General features: G+C 29.3%; 3 protein-coding genes across 5 annotated transcripts in view; 2 read left to right on the top strand and 1 right to left on the bottom strand.

Annotated features, from left to right (window-relative positions):
* LOC122501754 (proton-coupled amino acid transporter-like protein pathetic) overlaps positions 1 to 14016 on the top strand; it is a 29618-nt gene extending 15602 nt beyond the window's left edge. For 2 of the 3 annotated variants that reach the window (XM_043611472.1, XM_043611471.1), the window contains exons 2-5: positions 1053 to 1138; positions 8907 to 9314; positions 10831 to 11191; positions 11406 to 14016. In XM_043611472.1, the coding sequence (XP_043467407.1) occupies positions 1053 to 1138; positions 8907 to 9314; positions 10831 to 11191; positions 11406 to 12011 (1461 nt within the window). In that variant the 3' untranslated portion in view covers positions 12012 to 14016. Of the gene's footprint in view, positions 1 to 1052; positions 1139 to 3695; positions 3829 to 8906; positions 9315 to 10830; positions 11192 to 11405 lie in introns of those variants that run through there. The other variant, XM_043611473.1, reaches the window with a different exon arrangement.
* On the bottom strand, positions 7 to 1046 carry LOC122501757. Its single transcript, XM_043611476.1, has 2 exons — positions 232 to 1046; positions 7 to 168 (listed from the first exon to the last, which is right to left on the bottom strand). Exons 1-2 carry the CDS (start codon positions 444 to 446, stop codon positions 81 to 83), a joined length of 303 nt encoding a protein of 100 aa, XP_043467411.1. The 5' UTR covers positions 447 to 1046; the 3' UTR covers positions 7 to 80.
* A 1639-nt stretch (positions 14017 to 15655) lies between the features above and the next one.
* LOC122501753 (coiled-coil domain-containing protein 93) lies at positions 15656 to 18920 on the top strand. The gene is made up of 12 exons (XM_043611468.1): positions 15656 to 15814; positions 15903 to 16016; positions 16239 to 16333; positions 16615 to 16726; positions 16808 to 16969; positions 17089 to 17217; positions 17299 to 17373; positions 17553 to 17761; positions 17854 to 18170; positions 18261 to 18381; positions 18459 to 18543; positions 18628 to 18920. Exons 1-12 carry the CDS (start codon positions 15764 to 15766, stop codon positions 18787 to 18789), a joined length of 1632 nt encoding a protein of 543 aa, XP_043467403.1. The 5' UTR covers positions 15656 to 15763; the 3' UTR covers positions 18790 to 18920.
* The last annotated feature ends 62 nt before the right edge of the window (positions 18921 to 18982 follow it).

Raw genomic sequence — 18982 nt, 5'->3', positions numbered from 1 at the left:
TATTACTTCAAGATGAAATATTTGCTTTCAGCAGTAGAATCATCTCATAATTCAGCTTCGATGTTGAGCATAATGCTTTTTCAAATTTTCTCATTGCTTTCTCCGAATTGTTTGAAATGTTTTGTTAATAGAGAACCGGTTAAAGCTTTCGAGTTCAGCTTTTCTATTCTATAATTAAAGATTCGAGCATATCATACTAAATTCCTCTTTAAGGAAGAGTCTCATACTCACATGCATGTTGTGTCTAGCAACCATGTCCCACGTTTAGATTTGAAGTTGTAATAATAGTAGCAAAGACGGAGGAGGTCTTGGCGCCTAGAGCACGTGTAGTTGGAGACGCCCCCGCACATGCAATAGATTGATTTGAGCTTCAATTGCAATTCACACTTCTTGAGTGCTGTATAGACGAAAAACGAGTACGAGACAGAGGTGGGCGAATTGTGCATATCTTGGCACTGACGATACTCGTTACCCTATACTTATAAAGTCGAGTCTGTATGCATACATTTGTTACTCAGACGTTTGTTATCTCCTAGGTAGATATTACAACGTACTTTAGGCGCCAAGAATCATGCAACTGAAACTCATCGTGAAAATTACAATAGTCATACATCATTTCAATCCGGATTGCACCCAAAATTTCTCTGTGACTAAATCCACATTCCACAACTTTTATCACAGCAGGCAAAGTCATTAAATTTTTCGTTCTGCCTCTTGATTTTATTTTTAGACGACTGGCATGTTCCTTTTCTGATGCTTCTTCAAATTTGCTTAATTACCAAGAACTAACAATTTTGTTTGCGACAATGCGACATTACAGAAATTAAGTTGTGAATTATCAACGGATTATTTAATGCGTATCATACAGTAACAATTCAATGACTTTTACTGAGCATTGTCGAAATTTTTATACAGATTTTAGATCAGTATATTGCGCTACATAAACCAATTAGTAAATATAAGACAACAGTCCGATAAAAAAATTAAATCATCCAACAGATGATCTCTAATCATATAATGTGAAAATGCTAATGATTATTGTATTGTTACAGAGAACGCCTATGCGCCCGATGATAGCGGAATACGACCCAAAGAAGCACGGGGTGAAAACAGAACTGTCAGACATGGTTCTTGTCAAGTAAGTGTTGACAGTTGAAATAATGAAACCGATGCGAACGAAACGGTCAACAGTAGATCGAATGATTTACTCTACTTCTACGACCAATCATCATCATTGCTTTCTTGCCAAATCCAAATAGTCAGTGCTCTAGCAAATGTGAGTGACTCCGGAGGATCATATATATCGTGCATTAATTCTTATGTATCTTTATATGCTCACATTTCATTCCCGTTTTTTCTTATTTTACATATTTAATGATATAAAATCAAATTCATTATAAACGTTTTACGTAACGCATACCACCTGGAATAATATATGTTTCAAGTTCAGCGAGTTAGTGGCCTTGAAAGACATTCGCTGCCATGGCACACCCGTTTTTTACAATTGTATAATCATCACAGATAAAATTGATTGTGGTACAAATTGAAGTGAATGACGTTAATGAAAGATGAACGAATTATTATGAATTGTGTTTCTATGAATAAATTATGAATTTAACGCGAATGATGGTGCTGAATGAATTGGTATTAAATGGATTACAGAAAAATTAACTAACTCTGGGGCGCATGAATATTTCCTGAAAAAAGAATTTTATGTAATACAGTCTTTTATTGCGACCGGAACTTCACACACCTCGTAATTTTTTATGAATGAAACTTTCTATAGCTTTTGATGCTTTTCTGGCAAAATCAAATGTACACCAATTTTGGTATTGTTAATATAGAATAGACAAACTTATCCTATGTTAGACTAGTCACAAAAAAATAAAATACTGTATAAAAATTGGAATTTTCTTTTACATAAGAGATAAAAAGCAAATTTAAGAAATAATTGTGCGTACCAGAATAGAAATGATATGAACAAGATAATGCATAAGCATCACTGATATAATTGATGTAAATATGGTGCATGAAAAAATGTGGGAAAAGTTCTGGAAAATCTTTATCGTCGTTTATCACAATTAAATGTGTCTAAACTATTCTTCATTAAAACATTCTTTAGATTATTTCATTTTTATCTCGATATATTGCATACAAGGTCACTGTGCAACATTCTTCAGTTTTTCCATATAATGCGTAATATATGTTTAGTTTTAACATTTACAATATAATTGTACCAAGAATCTAAAATTGATAAGACATTATTAAACTTTAGAATTAAATGTAAGATTAAAAAAGTTAGAACACTCTTAACACGGTTTTGAGTCACTAAAAATGTTCGGGAATCTTTTTGAGAATATTTGGAACAAGATGCTTTGACGTCTGATAATTTTGAAAAACCATTAAAATTTTTAATTTTTCTTTATCTTAAATAGAAGTTTCTTCATCTGTAGAAAAGGATTTTTTTGATTGTTAGTAGAGATTTTGTCAATCGATAAATTTTTTCATTCTCATTTTCTTAAATTTTCGATATTATTTTAACAATTTTTTTTAGTTATTTACTTATATTTTCAAGTATTTTTAGTTTTATATTCTTTTTATATTCTTCTTTTTTTATTTGTGTGTGAAGAAATTTTGAAAGATAAAAATACATAATAAAGTGAAGAATGTTTTTTACGTGAGAGAATATTGACAATAATTTTGTGTTAAAGGGGGATGATGGCTGAAGGCCAAGAATTCAGAAAAGTGACAAAAATAAAAAATGTGGGTGTTTGAATGTAATGCCGAATAACAGTGAATACGTCAAAGCAAAAAGAAGAAGAAGAACTATGAGAATGCATTTACACTTAACAATAAGTTATATCTATTGATTTAGTGTCATGATGTCGAATTGTCTTTCATTTTTCTATTCACTGCACATTAAAAATCCTCCAAAAAAATATAATATTAGTCTTTAAATCCTTTATAAAATAAATTAAGGAAATTTTTCAAACAGTACTGATCATATTTTTTAATTTTACATTATGCTTCAATTTTTTCAATGTTTTCATTTTATTTATTTTATTCATTTTATTATTATATAAATTTTACTCTTTTGTATATATAGATATATATTTTTTTAAACATTTTACTAGAAAAAAAGTAATTCTCAATCTAATGAAAAATAGTTTGTTTCGAAAATAGTTAGAATTTTGAAAAGTAGATAAAAAATGGAAAAAATTAGTCTTTCCTCCAAGTTCATCTTGCTTTTTTAGAAAGTCATTTTTAGTATCCACAGTATTCATCTTCTTGGCAAAAAGACTGCGTTTCTTTTATCAATTGCGAGTCTCGAGGTAATACGCATGCAGTGATTGTAATATCATAATCATGTCCATTGCGTGATATTGCTTACGCGTGTAGTATAATTTATTGTTGCCAAACGTTTCCGCTATATAGAAAATGATATACATATATATAGAAGTTTTAAAATATATTTTATTATCATTATTATTCTGTAGAATGCATTAAAAAAATATTTTCTTTTCGCTTCTCGCAAAAATTTTCAGTTTCTGAAAGAATTTTTTTTATGTGGTTGCCTTTTGTAATAAAATGCTTTATCGTCACGCACTATATTTATTTATCTTCTTCATATATATATATATATAGCATACCTGAATTTTTCCGTACCTGTATAAATAAAGTTTAAACTCGTTTTCAGTTAATTAGTTATTGTTCGTCAAGTCTCGTTTACTGTACTTATTTCCATATATAGAAAAATTTTAATTTAAAAATGAAAGCGAATATTTTTTGCATTGATGGGTGTATTGAGGAAAGAACAGATAAAGAAAGGTACATACTCATTTATAAATATTTAGTACGAAATATGGTTGTTATTGTTCAATATTGTTTACGTGCATATTGTTTGCAAATTCAAATTTTTCGAATCGTTAAAATGTGGTAAAGTTAATTGTACATTGTATGCAAAAATTTTCTTTTTGAAAACTTTTATTAGATTTTTTTATTCAGTTATTATATCTCAATGACCACAAAAATTTATTTTCACCTTAAATGTATAAATATAGGAATTTATTTGCTACGTATTAAATTTTATATACAAAAATTCTGATTTTACTTTATTTGTTACGTTTTCTGCAAAAGTTACAAAAGTCGTTGTTTATAGAGTGTAGAATTAGGAATATTTTACTTTTTTGTAAATATTTATATAAAAGCACAGGATTAATGCCAAGAAAAATATTACTTCTTCATATTTATTGGTTTAATATAATAATATTAAAATTTAATTATTTAGTTTTTAAAGATTTACGAACTTAAAAATCATTATAGATGAATTGGAGGAGAAACTGTTTTAAAAAACATATTGAGGAAGAGGTGCAAAGGTGGTATGCGCGAAAAAAGAATTTTGAAAAATGATCCTACTTTATTAAAATATGATTTAAAAAATAAAAAAATAGAAAACGTCCCGAGTTTATAAATTTCTGACTATAAAAATAATGTTAGTATAAAGATTTCATTATTAATAAAATCTAAACGATGTTGTTTTTTATTGTATAATATGTGCATTTATATGATTCCAGAAGTGCGTATAGAGTCCGGGCGCACAGTTAATAACATTCGGGCTCTATATGAAAGTACTCTGCGAACTAAAAGTTAAAATCAGTGAAGTGACTTATGACATACTGAGAAAAAACAGACTTGACGTTAATTAACATAAAGAAAAGTGAACGGAAAATGAATGGAGTTTAATTGAAATTTAAATTCTAAACAAAATTTAATTGTAACAAGCTTAAAATTTTTTATTTGTTTTAATGTAGAAGTTAATTTGTCGTAGAATTTTAATACTTTTTGGTCCATTTTGTAAATTTCGTAATTTAAATAATTTTTTCAAGTCTAATATTTTTTATTTGCCATTTAAAAATAGTTATTACTCTTAGTGGAAAAATTCAGTTGTTTAGAATACAATTAATTATCTCCAAATATTTTCCGCGAAAAAATTGGACCCTTGTGCGTAAGAAATCTAACACTATTATTTTATTTACTAAACTGTGCAATTGTTCAAGTTCGCAATAGAAAAACTAATAAGATTTTTCCAACTTAAAAAAAGTATAATTTTTACAAAAGCGTTTTTGAATTTCCCGCCTAAAAGTAGCTAGAAAAGCACGAGATATGGTTGGATTTCTCCCCCACCACTGGGCAGCACTGAATGGTCCGATTTTCTGTTAGAACACACACTTGACATTAACTTGTTTTTACTTGTGTACCAATAAATACCATTCGTTCGAAAAGAAATAATGAAAAATTTGCAAACTTTACTGATCTAATTTTAATGCAAGAAAAAAATAAAGCCTAATCGTTTAACGTGTGTAACCCTTATTTTTGTGAAGTGCAATGTTAGAGTAAACACGGCTTTTGTTAGTCGTCGTACTGCGTCGTGGCGCTGGGCGTCGGTGATGCAGTGCGGTGGTTGCAGCTGCCTCAATCCGCGCGTGACACACACGCGTTGAAACCTGTGTCGTCACGTGACACGTGACACATAAACTCTAGTCTCGAGCTTTCTCGACAGAAAGCTCCACACAGCTAAGGAGAGAAACTACCGCACCTCAACGGGTACCTACTACACAACCTACCTTTTTTACGATATGTAAAAACCTATCCTATGTAAATGTAAAGTACCTTTTATTACAAGGTAAAATAGGAGAGAAGCATTTCATTGCGCCGTTTAACTTACACGCAATTGCATTTAATCTATGGTTTTTGTTTATTATTATCATCATTATTATTACTTATTAAATGAAATAATAGATTGTTTTTAATACACAGTAAAAATTTTTTAATTTCTTTTGACTGAAAGTATGAGATAACTTTCGTTTCTTCGTCGTTTGGTAGTTTACTAGAGTTGCAGTGTTGGGTAGCTATACATCGAAAGCCGTCAATGCTTCCGATTGGCTGGTAATATTTCCGAGAACTTTGCCAGCCAATCGGAAATGCAGTTTTCGTTGTACACCGCGTTGCTACCCAACTACAATTCTCTATAACTATTTTTCGTTAATTTAAAATTAGCTAGAAATTAAAGTCTCTGTTTATCAAGATGTTAAATGTTTTTGGGTAAAGTTATTGTAAAAAACAAATTCGATTATGCGAACAATTAAGTTATTTAAACAAAAAAATTTACTTACCGACTCTTCCTTTCTTGCAACTGTTATGATTCGTTCTTTTCTCCCAGGGATGGACTGCTACTTCCTATAAATAAAAATAAATATTCATTGAAATACCTTTTTAGAAAATATTTATATACTTAAGTAATAAGGAACAAAAAGTTTTGAACGTTCAAATGAACGAAATATTTTTTGTTAAAAATATTTTCATAGATTATTAATTACAATTCAAATTAAAAACTCAAATTTTACATTTAGAAACATTATAATTAATTTGCTTAATAGTGACGCAAAATTAAAGTAATAAAAATTTAATTTGAAGAAGAAATAAATAAATTTCGTTCATTTGAACGTTCAAAACTTTAACCTCCTAAGTAATACTTGTAAATTCTTTAATCTTTTAATAAAAATTGGTAAATTAAAAAATTATTATTATTAAATGAAAAGTTTTGCTTAATTCAGAAAAGTTAACGAGATGTTTATCTTGTACCAAGGTTGATTTTTGAAGAAAATTTTTACTGTGACTTGAAAATACAAAATTTGATGGCCTTTTGAGATTGTAGTACAATTGTTAGTGTTACGTATGTGTGAAATTTACTCTAGAGGCATATAAGGGAAAAAATAGAATGTAAGTTAAAGATGTAAACTTGTGGACAGTGAATGAAACATTGTGACCTCTTTTTATTTTTGACTATGTCTAATGGTTGTGTATGATGTTCAAATGTGTTTTTGTGTGTGTTTGAAATGGATGCAAAACAAACGTATTTGTTCAATTTTATTACTTTTTCAAATTTTAAACTCACTTCAATCTTAAAATGCCATCAATTGTGGTGCACCACAAGCACTTCAATTTTTTCTTTTTTGCAAAAAAAAAAATAATATAAAATGCAATCACACTTTATTTATACTTATGTATATGAATGTGATTGCTCAGTCGTTTTTGATACAGTGAAAAAAAGTCGCAAACTCATCACATTCCTCAACAGATATATATAAAGAGATTCAAAATTTATTAAAACATTCTTTATTATTAAAACTTTTAAGAAAAAAACATAACTAAATAAATAATAAAATTATCACAATTCAAAAAATAATTTTGTGCTAATTTTGGATGAATAGAAATTGTATCATTCTTATATTGAATCTCATTGTTAATAAGTAGAATGTAAAATTGTGACTATTTTCATTGTTTATATCTTTCTTTTTTGTTAATATATAGCAAAACACAATATAAACAAAACTGTAATGCAATACAAAAATGCGTGATTATTTGCACGAGTGAAGCGTGTAGAATATGTGAATTGCGTTTTTTGTCAAAGAAAAAAAAAAGAAAACATGTAGGATATACGGGTCATTGGTAATGATAATTATTGGAATTTTAGTTGTATTAATTATTATCAATAATCTAGCGTAATATAGAAACGTAATCTAACAATACACGTATACATGGTGTGAGATATACACTTACATAAAACTTTCACAATTTTTTTTTATTTCTTTGAAATAACTGACTTTTGTTTCGATCAAAAGACAAGATAGTATAAAAGTTATTTTTAATTTTGTATTCGAATTATATAGGAAATGATGCAAGGCCATAGGAACTATTAATAATTAACTTAATAGATTCGCCACAATGTTCCTAGGATCGTGTTGTCAAACTATGAAGGCGATCGAATTTTTCTCAACGTACAACTTTTTGAAAATTCTTTTTTTTTCATTTTTCTATTAAACTTTTGGTTAATTTCATCACTTGACGGTTATGAATTTTAAAAAATTTTCCATGAATTTAAATTTCCAAAAAAAATTACTGTATAGCATTTTTGAAGATATAATAATGAAAAGATAAAAATTAACCTAGACATTCAGTTATTTAGTTACATGATCAGATTTCATGTTCAGTTTTTGTAGCACAGGAAAAATATCAGGAAACTTGATAATCCTTGGATCTTTTGTTGATACGGTCAGTTCACACATCAGTACACACATACACATAAATCGGAGTTCATTTTTTGAAATATTAAAACGTGTTATGCACATATCATCATCGAATGCACATGCACGTACACATTTTTTTTCTATACGAATAAAAATGTCATTTACAATTAGTAAAACGATTTGCACGAATTAAAACCTGAAACTCAACAACTATAATATAAAACTTTTGTACTCATTACATATATCATTATAGTCTATATCGGGTTCAAAAAAATAATCGGTTTTTTTGCTAACATGAATCTAGAGAAAATAAAAATGCAGAAAGAATGAGAGAGTGTTTGAAAAAATGTATACGTGCTATATACGAATCATCTGCATGATAATCTCACCTACTATCCAGCGAGCTATCCAGTTATCCTGTCTCTGTCTTTGATCTGCTTTGATTCTTATTTTTTTTACCACGCAATTCACATTTAAATGATTATTCAATACACTGAAGCTTGCTATATATTATTGCTAGGAACGAATTAATTATATAACTATTTTGTATACTAATTTATATTTCTGCATTACGCTAGAAAGTAGATCTGAGTACCGTTTTTCTCCGTATCAAAGACATCCTTAATTGATCCTTGTCAATTTCTTCCCTTGCAGAGTGAAAGTTAAATGACTAATTCATATTGTATAGATATACAGTATGTTTCGAGACAATAGTGAATAAGTGTGTTTGTGAGGAAAAATAAGTATTATCTGATAATAAGTTTAGATATTAAGGGACAATTGAGTCTGAGCGAAAAACTAACAAACTCGGTTTTACAGATACAAGTGTGAGAAAAATGATGTTCCAATTACGGTTACGAATGGCTCAACGCTGCCACTTGTGGAGAGGCCAAATGATGAAGAGGCTGCATTGTACGATCCCTTTGAACATCGTAAACTCTCTCATCCAACGTCCGATTGGGACACATTGGTCCACTTGCTTAAGGGAAGTTTGGGATCCGGGATCCTCGCTATGCCATTGGCCTTCAAGAACGCTGGTTTGTTCGTTGGGCTTTTTGCTACATTCTTCATTGGTGCTGTTTGTACATATTGCGTACACATTTTGGTAAAATGCGCTCACAAACTTTGCAGACGGACACAAACGCCAAGTTTGGGATTCGCCGATGTTGCTGAGGCGGCATTTCTCGTTGGTCCTGAGCCAGTGCAAAAGTATGCACGGCTGGCAAAGTAAGTTTCCAATCTTGATATTCATTATTTATTGCATTCTAGTCTTATGACGATCATTAATTCTTGATTTTAAGTCTTCAATCTGATTATTATAATCGATGCGCACAAACTGAAAATTATTAATAAGAAAGAAAAACGAAGACATTCAAACAAAGATTCGTTTAATGTTACTCCAACATTTCAAAATCCATAGATTTAAAAATTTGTTGATAAAATTCTTTATGAAAATTCAATTGTTTAATAAAATATTTATTTTTCTAGTTAAATAATTTAATTCTCGTAGAATTTTCTAATAAGTATTGATTTAAAAATGAATTTCAAATTAAAATCTTTGGAAAATTTCAACTTTTCATAATTTTAATTAAGAATTCTGTAGAATTAATTTTTCTTAAAAAGTTTAATGAAATTTTTTCTAATTATTTCAAGTTTTTTAATTTCTAATAGGTATATTTAATTGAAGAATTTCAGAATAATCGAAATTTCGTAAAATTAAATTGTAAACAAAAGAATTTGAAAATTCACAAAGAACTTTTTCAAAATTATTTTTAAAAAATTGAAGAATTTTAGTTAAAAATTCTCGAAATGAATAATCGTATAATGATGCAAATAATTTTTGTAGAAGTTACAGTAACAAAGTATCAAGCTTTAATTATTATAAAACATGAAGAAAGTTATCATTTTTTGATTGATATCTTCATGTTTTATAATAATATTCTTATATGTTATTGAATTTCAATTTTTTGGAGTTTTCCAATCATAAAATCTAATTCCTTGAAAAAGGAAGACAAATTATTTATTCTTGAATAAAAATTCCGAGAGACAATTAGAAGTAACAATTTCCTCAGAAGGATATGAATTAAAGAATTGAAGAGGAACTTTTTTTTACACTTAATTTATATTTCATCACTTTAAGGAAAAAATCTTAATGAAGAAAAATAGACGCAATACTTGTCAACAATAACTCGAGAATTTAATGAACTAAAAGTAATTACAGAAAAAAGAATATTCGCAATAAGCAATTATCGTTATGCATCAGTATTTATGTCAATTAAACATCAGGGAATCAGCCTTTCGATGCATATTACCATCATAATTATCATATTATTTATTTATTACTAGAACAAACCTAGACTGAGGAATAAATTTAGTATGTCCGATTACAAAATTGCATTTGTTTTTAAATAGTATTCATTTTTCAATATTTACTAATAGATAACGAAAGTTGAAAATTTGAATGAAATTCTATATTTTAACGATGAATCATGAATCACATTTACTTTAACCACATATGTTAAACAAATCATTAATTCATTTACATTTGTCAGCAATTGAATTCTCATTATAAATTCATTTTTATCAAATAACATATAAAATTATGAATAAATGATTCTTGATAAATGAGTTCATTATCTTTAGGAGTTTTTATCAGTTTTTAAATACATGATATTTATAGTTTAAGTGTATAATGCATATTGTAAATTGAAACTAATTTCTTGAAAATCATTTCTAATTACAGAGCGACGATAAATTCGTTTCTGGTAGTTGATTTACTTGGTTGCTGCTGCGTGTACATAGTATTTGTTGCCGATAATATGAAGCAGGTTGTTGATTTTCATGCTGATATTGAACTGGACAAACGAATTTACATGGCAATGCTTTTGCCATTTTTAATGGCCCTGTGTCTAATCAGGAATCTTAAACTTTTGGCCCCCTTCTCTATGGTTGCCAATTGTCTTGTTGCTGTTGGACTGGGAATTACATTTTACTACATTTTTGATGATTTGCCACCTTTGGACTCGGTGAAGAAAACTGCCAGTTTACCCCAACTTCCTCTATTCTTCGGAACTGCAATTTTCGCATTGGAGGGCATTGGTGTGGTAAGTATATTTATTTACTTTTATAATCAGAATGTCAGTGAACCTGATATTGAAACTGTTTTAAGGCACATCAGTAATTTTTATGAAGTATTTTAGCCCAATTGCAAAAACCTTTGGTCTTAAGCTATAATTACCAAATAGTGCATAAAACTCAACAAGAATCTGATTGAGAATCTTCTTACTTGCAAAGAATGAAAAATTTTCCTTCTTTCAGGTGATGCCTTTGGAGAATAACATGAAGAATCCAACCCACTTTACTGGTTGTCCAGGTGTCTTGAACATTGGCATGTTTTTCGTGGTGTTGCTCTACAGCGTCGTCGGATTCTTTGGTTACTTGAAATATGGAGAAAAAACTCTTGAATCAATTACATTGAATCTGGATGAAACACAAATTCTTGCCCAATCCGTAAAATTGATGATTGCCATTGCAATTTTCTTGACCTACGGTCTTCAATTCTACGTACCAATGGAGATCATATGGAAGAATTTGAAACAATATTTTGGCTCAAGAAAACTTGCCGGCGAATATCTCGTGAGAATTGTTCTTGTCATCTTCACAGTGGCAGTGGCGATTGCTGTCCCAAATCTAGGACCGCTAATCTCTCTGGTTGGTGCTGTGTGCCTTTCAACAATGGGTCTTATGTTTCCGTCAGTTATTGAACTCGTCACTGTTTGGGAGCAGGAGAATGGTCTTGGCAAGTGGAACTGGAAATTGTGGAAGAACATTGCAATTATTTGCTTTGGAATATTGGGTTTCCTGACGGGAACCTACTGCAGTATTTTGGAAATTCAGGCAGCTCACAGCAAAACGAAGCACTGAGCGAGGGGGACACTTTCATGATAAAAAACCCCCCTTCTCATCAGAATGACTTCTGATGAGTCCATGAAGTTGATGTCATGTCATGTCATCGAGTGATGCGTTTTGCGAGGGTATTTTATGTTTCTACTGCTACCCTTATTTTCCCATCATAAAAGTCTTAAATCTTAAAAACGGCTGCTCTCTTCCTTTCGAGAAAACAACAATAAGAAACAAAAGAGGCTGCAAAACCTAAATCTTTGCTCCCTATAGGAGCAGTTGCGCACACTTTGTACCACGTTGGTACTCTTATGACTGACCGTTTGAAATCAAAAAGTAATTGACATGGAATTTAACATTCACTATGACTTATTACTTTCTGAAAATTGAAGTCTCATAAGCCTTCAGTTTAAATCAAGAATCATGCAGCTCGCTTTTAGCTGATCATGGGAGTAAAACAAAGAAACAATGCCATCAGTTTTTTAAGAAAAGAAGCAGGATAATCGTAACACCTGAGATTAATGAAAGTATTAGTTTGGCTTTATTGTTTGTCAAGCTAATAGCAGCGAGCTTCCTTAAAAGCGCACAATTCGCGAAATATTTTTTTTCGAAAAATGATTCTTTCTGTAAAAATAAAAGCTTCAGTATTGATTGATTTTTCATTCGGTTTTTTGCACAGATACGGGGATTGTCTTTTCGAAAATCTTCGATATCTTTTTCTCTATACCATCGCCTACATTTTTCATTGACCATCTCTCTGCTTCACATATACATATGTACATATTTTATATATACGTATAAATATGAATATAGTTATAGTTAATATTCATATTTATACGTATGTGTATAGAAGTTCGGAAATTTGTGATTTTGCCTCGCATTAAAGTCGTAGCAATCTCTCTATATAGTATATAAATGTATTTTTCATTAGAATTAGAATAGAATCGTTCAATTTTAATCGAGAGATTTTTTTTAAGATCGTTTTTCAATTCTTTTAACTTTTTCCCGTTTTTGTTTTCCTGGGGGAAAAAATTGCAGCCAATTTTTACTGTTTCATATTGTGCATAGAGCTCCATTGTTTTTTAAAATTTATAAATAATAAATTGAACAATTATACGAATGAAAATTTATAAATAAAAATCATTCCTAGCGGTATCCCTTGAGTGGTCGTTTTTCTATCAAAATTATAAAAAGCAAAAGTTGAAAGCAAAAGTTCGTATTAATCTCTTTGATTCTAATCCTTAACACACATTTTCTATCCTTTTGTAAATAATTAAATCACATCTATTGATTTGATTCAAGTTCCTCAATCAAGGGATTATGCTAAGAGAGTTATTTTTATAACATTTTTCTATTGTACATTAAATAAACGCAATACGGTCCATTGTGGCCAACTATAGCAGGATATGACGATAGATTAAAAATCACACAGAACAATAAATTGAAAGACTTTTTTCCGTTCAATTATACTTACTGTTCCTATCATAATTACACGAATAAAAAAAGTATAATCCGAAGGCATTCCAATGAATACGATCTTTATTGCTCTATATGTATAGTAGTCAAGGAAAAAGTATTTTAATTTCAAGACTTGTAAAAAAATGAATGGTATTTCAAATTAGATGTAATAACGAAATCATTTAAATCCAAAGATTTTATTTTCAAGAACTATTGTTTGAAAAATTAAGAAAAAAAAATTTTGTCTTTTAATAAGAAAAATCTTTGTTTGAAAATTCGAAGACTGATTTCGTTAAGTGAAAAAGAAAAAAGAAATATTTTCCATTATATCTTTTTTTTTGTGTCAGAATAATAAAAATTACGAAATGAATGTTCTTTTTTTTCTTCAACAATTTAATTTTGAAAAAAAGTGACGAGTAATCGCTGCTGAATCTCAAGCTCAGGCAAAATATAATACATTGTTTTTTAAAAGTTGCACTTTTGTACAAAATACATGACAATATCTAATATAAATATTTTTTTTAGAGCGAGAGAGAAAGAAAGAAAGAAAGAAAGAGAGAGAGAGAGAGAGTTAAATATTAAATGAAGAACGTGTTGAATATTTTGAACAGTGTCTCGTGTGTTTATTATTCGATAAACTGTAAATTGCGATAAATTAAATTTGTTAAATTAAGCGAAAAAATTGAAACCAACGAATAAGCAGAATGACTCGTTTATTTTACGTTTGCTAGTCGACATTGAAGAATTAAAAAGAAGTGATCGCCTCGAAAACTATCGCGTGCCTAAGATTTTTTTATACATAAAACTTTAATATTTAAAAACCAAAAAAAATTATAAATCGTGTCAATTTTTTTCAAAATGAATTTTTTAGATTTACACTATTTGTAAAAAAGAATAAAATACAGAGCTTTGTTTTTTCTCGATAATTACTCTACAGACACACGAAACGAATTTATACGTTAATGAATTTATTGCGACGGGCGCTTTTATACTCGAGTGGTTTAGTTATGTACCACTGTAGACTATGTTCTTTGCCTTGCTATTATTATGTAGTTGAGGTGTAAAACTTATGCGTAGAAATGCAGAGAATATTAAAAGTATAAGTAGGCGAGGTCGATTTCTTGACCGTTCGATAGCAGTGATTTTACACGCGAATGTAGATATATACATATACATACTTTTGTGTATATTGTTATTTTATTAATCATTGTACCATACGTTATTCTATTTAATACATGATCAATCGAATTTTCAAAAAATGACTTTTTTATTTTTCAAAACCGAAACACCAATTTTTAATTTTTGATCCTAATTTTTATTATTAAATAGAGTAATTAAATTTTTATACATTTAAAATTTAGAGTATCATTTTAAAGATTTTTGTAAAATATGTTTTGAACTTAGAAGAAAGATTTACCAATATAGCCTTAGTGAAAATATGTTTCTAAACCTAATAAACATTAAAGAACAAAGGATTTTTAATCTCTTAGAACAACAAAAGATTACTTTGTAAACTTACCATGAATAATACTGGTGGAAGAAATCGCTGACAGGAAAAGTCTTTTCAGGTTTTCAAAATATAATATAATCGCACAGCAGGACATTACAAGAAGTAGAACTGTGGCAGTTTAAGAGTTTGACAATAATTTTACGCCTCCGGATTAGATTTGTTTCTGGCCATTCTTTACCACTTGTTTATGTTTAGAGATAATAAATGCAGTGGTTTTTAAACCCACTTTTGCTTTTTCTCCTATCTCGAAAGATCAATACGTTGGACCTATTTTTGTTTGTTCAAACCTTTATGTTTCATATTTGTTCTCCTTTCAGGTGGAGTGGTCCAAAAACGCCTTAAACATTACAATTAAATAGAAATAAAAATATTTTTTTTTGCTTGAAGGATTAGAGAGAAGTTCAGTTTTATCATTCTGATTTATAATTTCTGAGAATTAATTTTCAGACCAATCTTTAAATCTTTTCTATGAAGAAATTAAAATTCCTTAATCTTTTCATTTCCTTCTTCCTAACTGACTTATTACAAGTTACTTAATACAAGTTGAGGTACGATTAAACAGAGAAATTTGAACACAGCTACGATCTTCAAACTGAATTACTGAACGAAAGAGAGTAACTACTGCGCATGAGCAAACGGTTAGTCCTTCCAGGAATCGAACACACAGAGACATCTGGTAGCACTTTAGTATATTAACCTGAATATCTTCAATAAATTAAGTGTAGATGTAGTGAAGGCTGTTCCTAAAAGTGTACTCTTAATTTGTTATTTTTATAGAAACGAAAGAATCATATTTTAATTACGAAAAATGTTTAACGACGTTGTAAAAAAGACAGCAAAAAGTTCCGAAGCCACTGAGGTAATTAAAATTATTTGTATAAAGCACTTTTTATATATAGAAATAAAAATTCAATTAATCTTTACTACTTTATTCAATTATTTTTAAGGCTGACGTTAGGGAAGATGAAGAGCAAGGTGTTAAATTTCAAGAGATTATTGATCTCTTGGTTGCAGCTGGTTATTTTCGGGCAAGAATTAAAGGATTGTCAAATTTTGACAAGGTTGGTAATTGCTTCGAATTGTCAACAAATAATAATACAGTAATTCCCTGCAGTACCGATGAAGAAATGTAGTACAAGTTTCTTATTTCCTACTAAAGATGGATACGTTAAGTTCATTCCCCGGTATTTTTAAATTTGTTTGTGATACCTTTAAGAATGAATTATAGTTTGTATTATATTATATTATAAAGAAGCAAAAGTAATATTTAATAATAATTTTAGGTCATTGGAGGATTGACCTGGTGTATAGAAACGTGCAATTTCGACATTGATGTGGATTTACTGTTTAGGGAAAATTTAACCATTGGACAAAAAATGTAAGTTTACAAAATATTATTAGGTTTTAAATTTTTAATAGATTATATTAGGTTTTTGGTTTATTTTAAGATAGTAATGTTAAAATAACAGTTTCATAAAAATTGTGTGAATTGAAAGACAATATAATTTAAAGATATGTATAGTATAAAACAACTTACTCACATTAAAAAAGCCAAGTATTTTTTATTTAGTTTTTTTTATTTTATTATTTTTTATTAGTAATTCTAAAAGTTTAATCTTAATTTTGTTTTTTTCAAAAAAAGATACAATTTTTTCATAGAGCCCTAACGGAAAAGATTGTTGCGGTCTTACCAAAAATGAATTGTCCTCATCGAATTGAACCTCATCAGATTCAAGGTCTCGATTGCATTCACATATTTCCAGTTGTCCAGGTTAAATAAAATTGTGTACTTTATTTATTTTTAATAATTATAATAATTACTTAATAAAATTTATTGTCATTGTAATTTTAGTGGCTAGTAAAACGCTCGATGAAGACAAGAGAGCAAATGGCTGGATTTGTCAGATCCTTTGCTGTTAGTCAGTTTGAAAAGACTCATTCATCTGTAGATGATCAAAAAGACCCAACTTTAGGAAAAATAGAGAATATGATACCCAACATAATGCTAGTAAAGGTACTTATTTAAAAAAATTCTTAACACCAAATAACAGAATTAAATTAAACAGTAGGAGAAAGTAAAAAAAGTATTGTTTTGTTAATTGTCAATGAAAAGTTTTAATTATTTTACCACAGAAAGTTTATGAAACAAGACGACCCGAAGGTGGAACATCTACTGTTCAGAGTTCGCTTTTAGAATACGGAGCGGCAGCTCACATTTTCACTGATACTGCTGATGGAAATGATGAAAGTCAAGAGCAAGAGGTTCATTTCACTTTTTCTGTAAAAATTTACCAAATTCGTAATAATGTAAATGAATTTATAATTTTTTTATTATTTCTTTAGATGGATGTTGTAGATGAGGCACAATCACAAATTTCTAAAGTTACTGATCGTTACGCCAGTCTAATAATTTCTGAAGTATGTATATTTAGATTTTTTGACATAACAAACACATAATTTCAAGCCACTTTGAAATTTAATTTAAAAATGTTCACTAATTAATAAATTAAAAAAGCAATTTCAAACTTCCATATAATTAAGAGAGAAAATGAAAATTAGATTTTATTAATTTTTTCTTTCTTTGCTCTTTTATTGAGGACAACGCTTCATTCCGCGCTATAGCTGCTTTGGAAAAACAAAAGTCCACTTTAGAAAATAAAGCGCAAAAGTTGAGAAAGGAAAGAGACAGCTTGTTAACAAAAGTCTCGGATGCAAGTGACAGACTGAAAAAAATACGTTCTGGCCGTAAAGCCGTTGAGGAAGCTTTCAAGAAAATGAAGGAAATGGAAACCAGTGAGAATGAGGAGTAAGATTTGATTAATAATTATTTTTTATTTAATAAATTTGTGTAAGTACATTTTTGCCAATTTTTGATGAAAATTAACTTTTCTGTTAAAGAACACTGAGAAAATTAGAAGAACTTCTTTCCGTTCACGATGGTCTAAAAGATCAGGAGAACAAATTTCGTGATCAGTGCAGAATGGATTTGAATCTTTTAAGAAATGCCGTTATGGAAATCGAAAAAGGCGAACCTCAGAAGGAGGAAGTTCGAGTAATTGAATATGAAGAAAAAAAGGAAAATGTTAATCGTCTAAGACTACAATTAGCGAAGAAGAATAGAGTCATAGCTTCACTTACAAGGCAATTAGATGATGTGCCCGGAAGATCAGAGTTAACACAATATCAACGCCGATTTATGGAATTGTATAATCAAGGTTTAGAAATGATTTCTTAGTTATATTCTAACTTTGAGTTCTTTATGAACATATTATGAATATGTTTATGATTCAAAATTTAATTTACAGTTTCTGCAAAACACAAGGAGACTAAACAGTACTATACTCTTTACAATACGTTGGATGACACCAAACTTTATTTGAGCAAAGAACTTTCTTTGCTTAACTCAATTCAAGATAATTATAACGAGTACGTTAAAATTACATTTTACATTCTACATTCCGATTGTCAAATAGTTTCCGTAACGATTTTTAATTTTTTTCCAGAGCAATGGCTTCAGCAAGTGGTAAAGAACAATTCTTGAAGCAATTCGAAGCAATTGTTGAAGGGGTTAAGCGAAATAAATCCAAGGTAACGGTTCTTGTAAATAGTATTTATCATGTACTAAAATTATTAACCATAAGTGTTTCATCCAAATTCAAATATATTTTGCAGGTTGAAAAGCGTTGTGCAGAGGAGAAAAGCAGAAGAGATGCTCTAAGTCGACAACTTGTTACTTTAGTAGAGCAGCAAAGAAAGTATGTTGCGGCTGTTAAACAACTAACAATAGAGTGTCGTAAAAATGAAACACTTCTGGCACAACTACGTGGTCCGTAGAACATGGCTCCACTAACAAGACAATCATTCTCGGAGAGAAAATAAAAATTAGGAATAACTATATAAGTAATTTTCTTATACACTTTTATCATGTACAAACTTTAGTCCAATAAATTAAAATATGAAATTTATTTTTTGCTTTTCCTTTTAAATTGTATGAGAGTTTTTGCGGTAGAAGAAGATGCTGACATCT

Source organism: Leptopilina heterotoma, unplaced genomic scaffold (genome assembly GCF_015476425.1).
Source record: "Leptopilina heterotoma isolate Lh14 unplaced genomic scaffold, ASM1547642v1 Lhet_214, whole genome shotgun sequence".
Lineage (NCBI taxonomy): Eukaryota > Metazoa > Arthropoda > Insecta > Hymenoptera > Figitidae > Leptopilina > Leptopilina heterotoma.
This window is presented reverse-complemented; position numbering and strand designations above follow the sequence as displayed.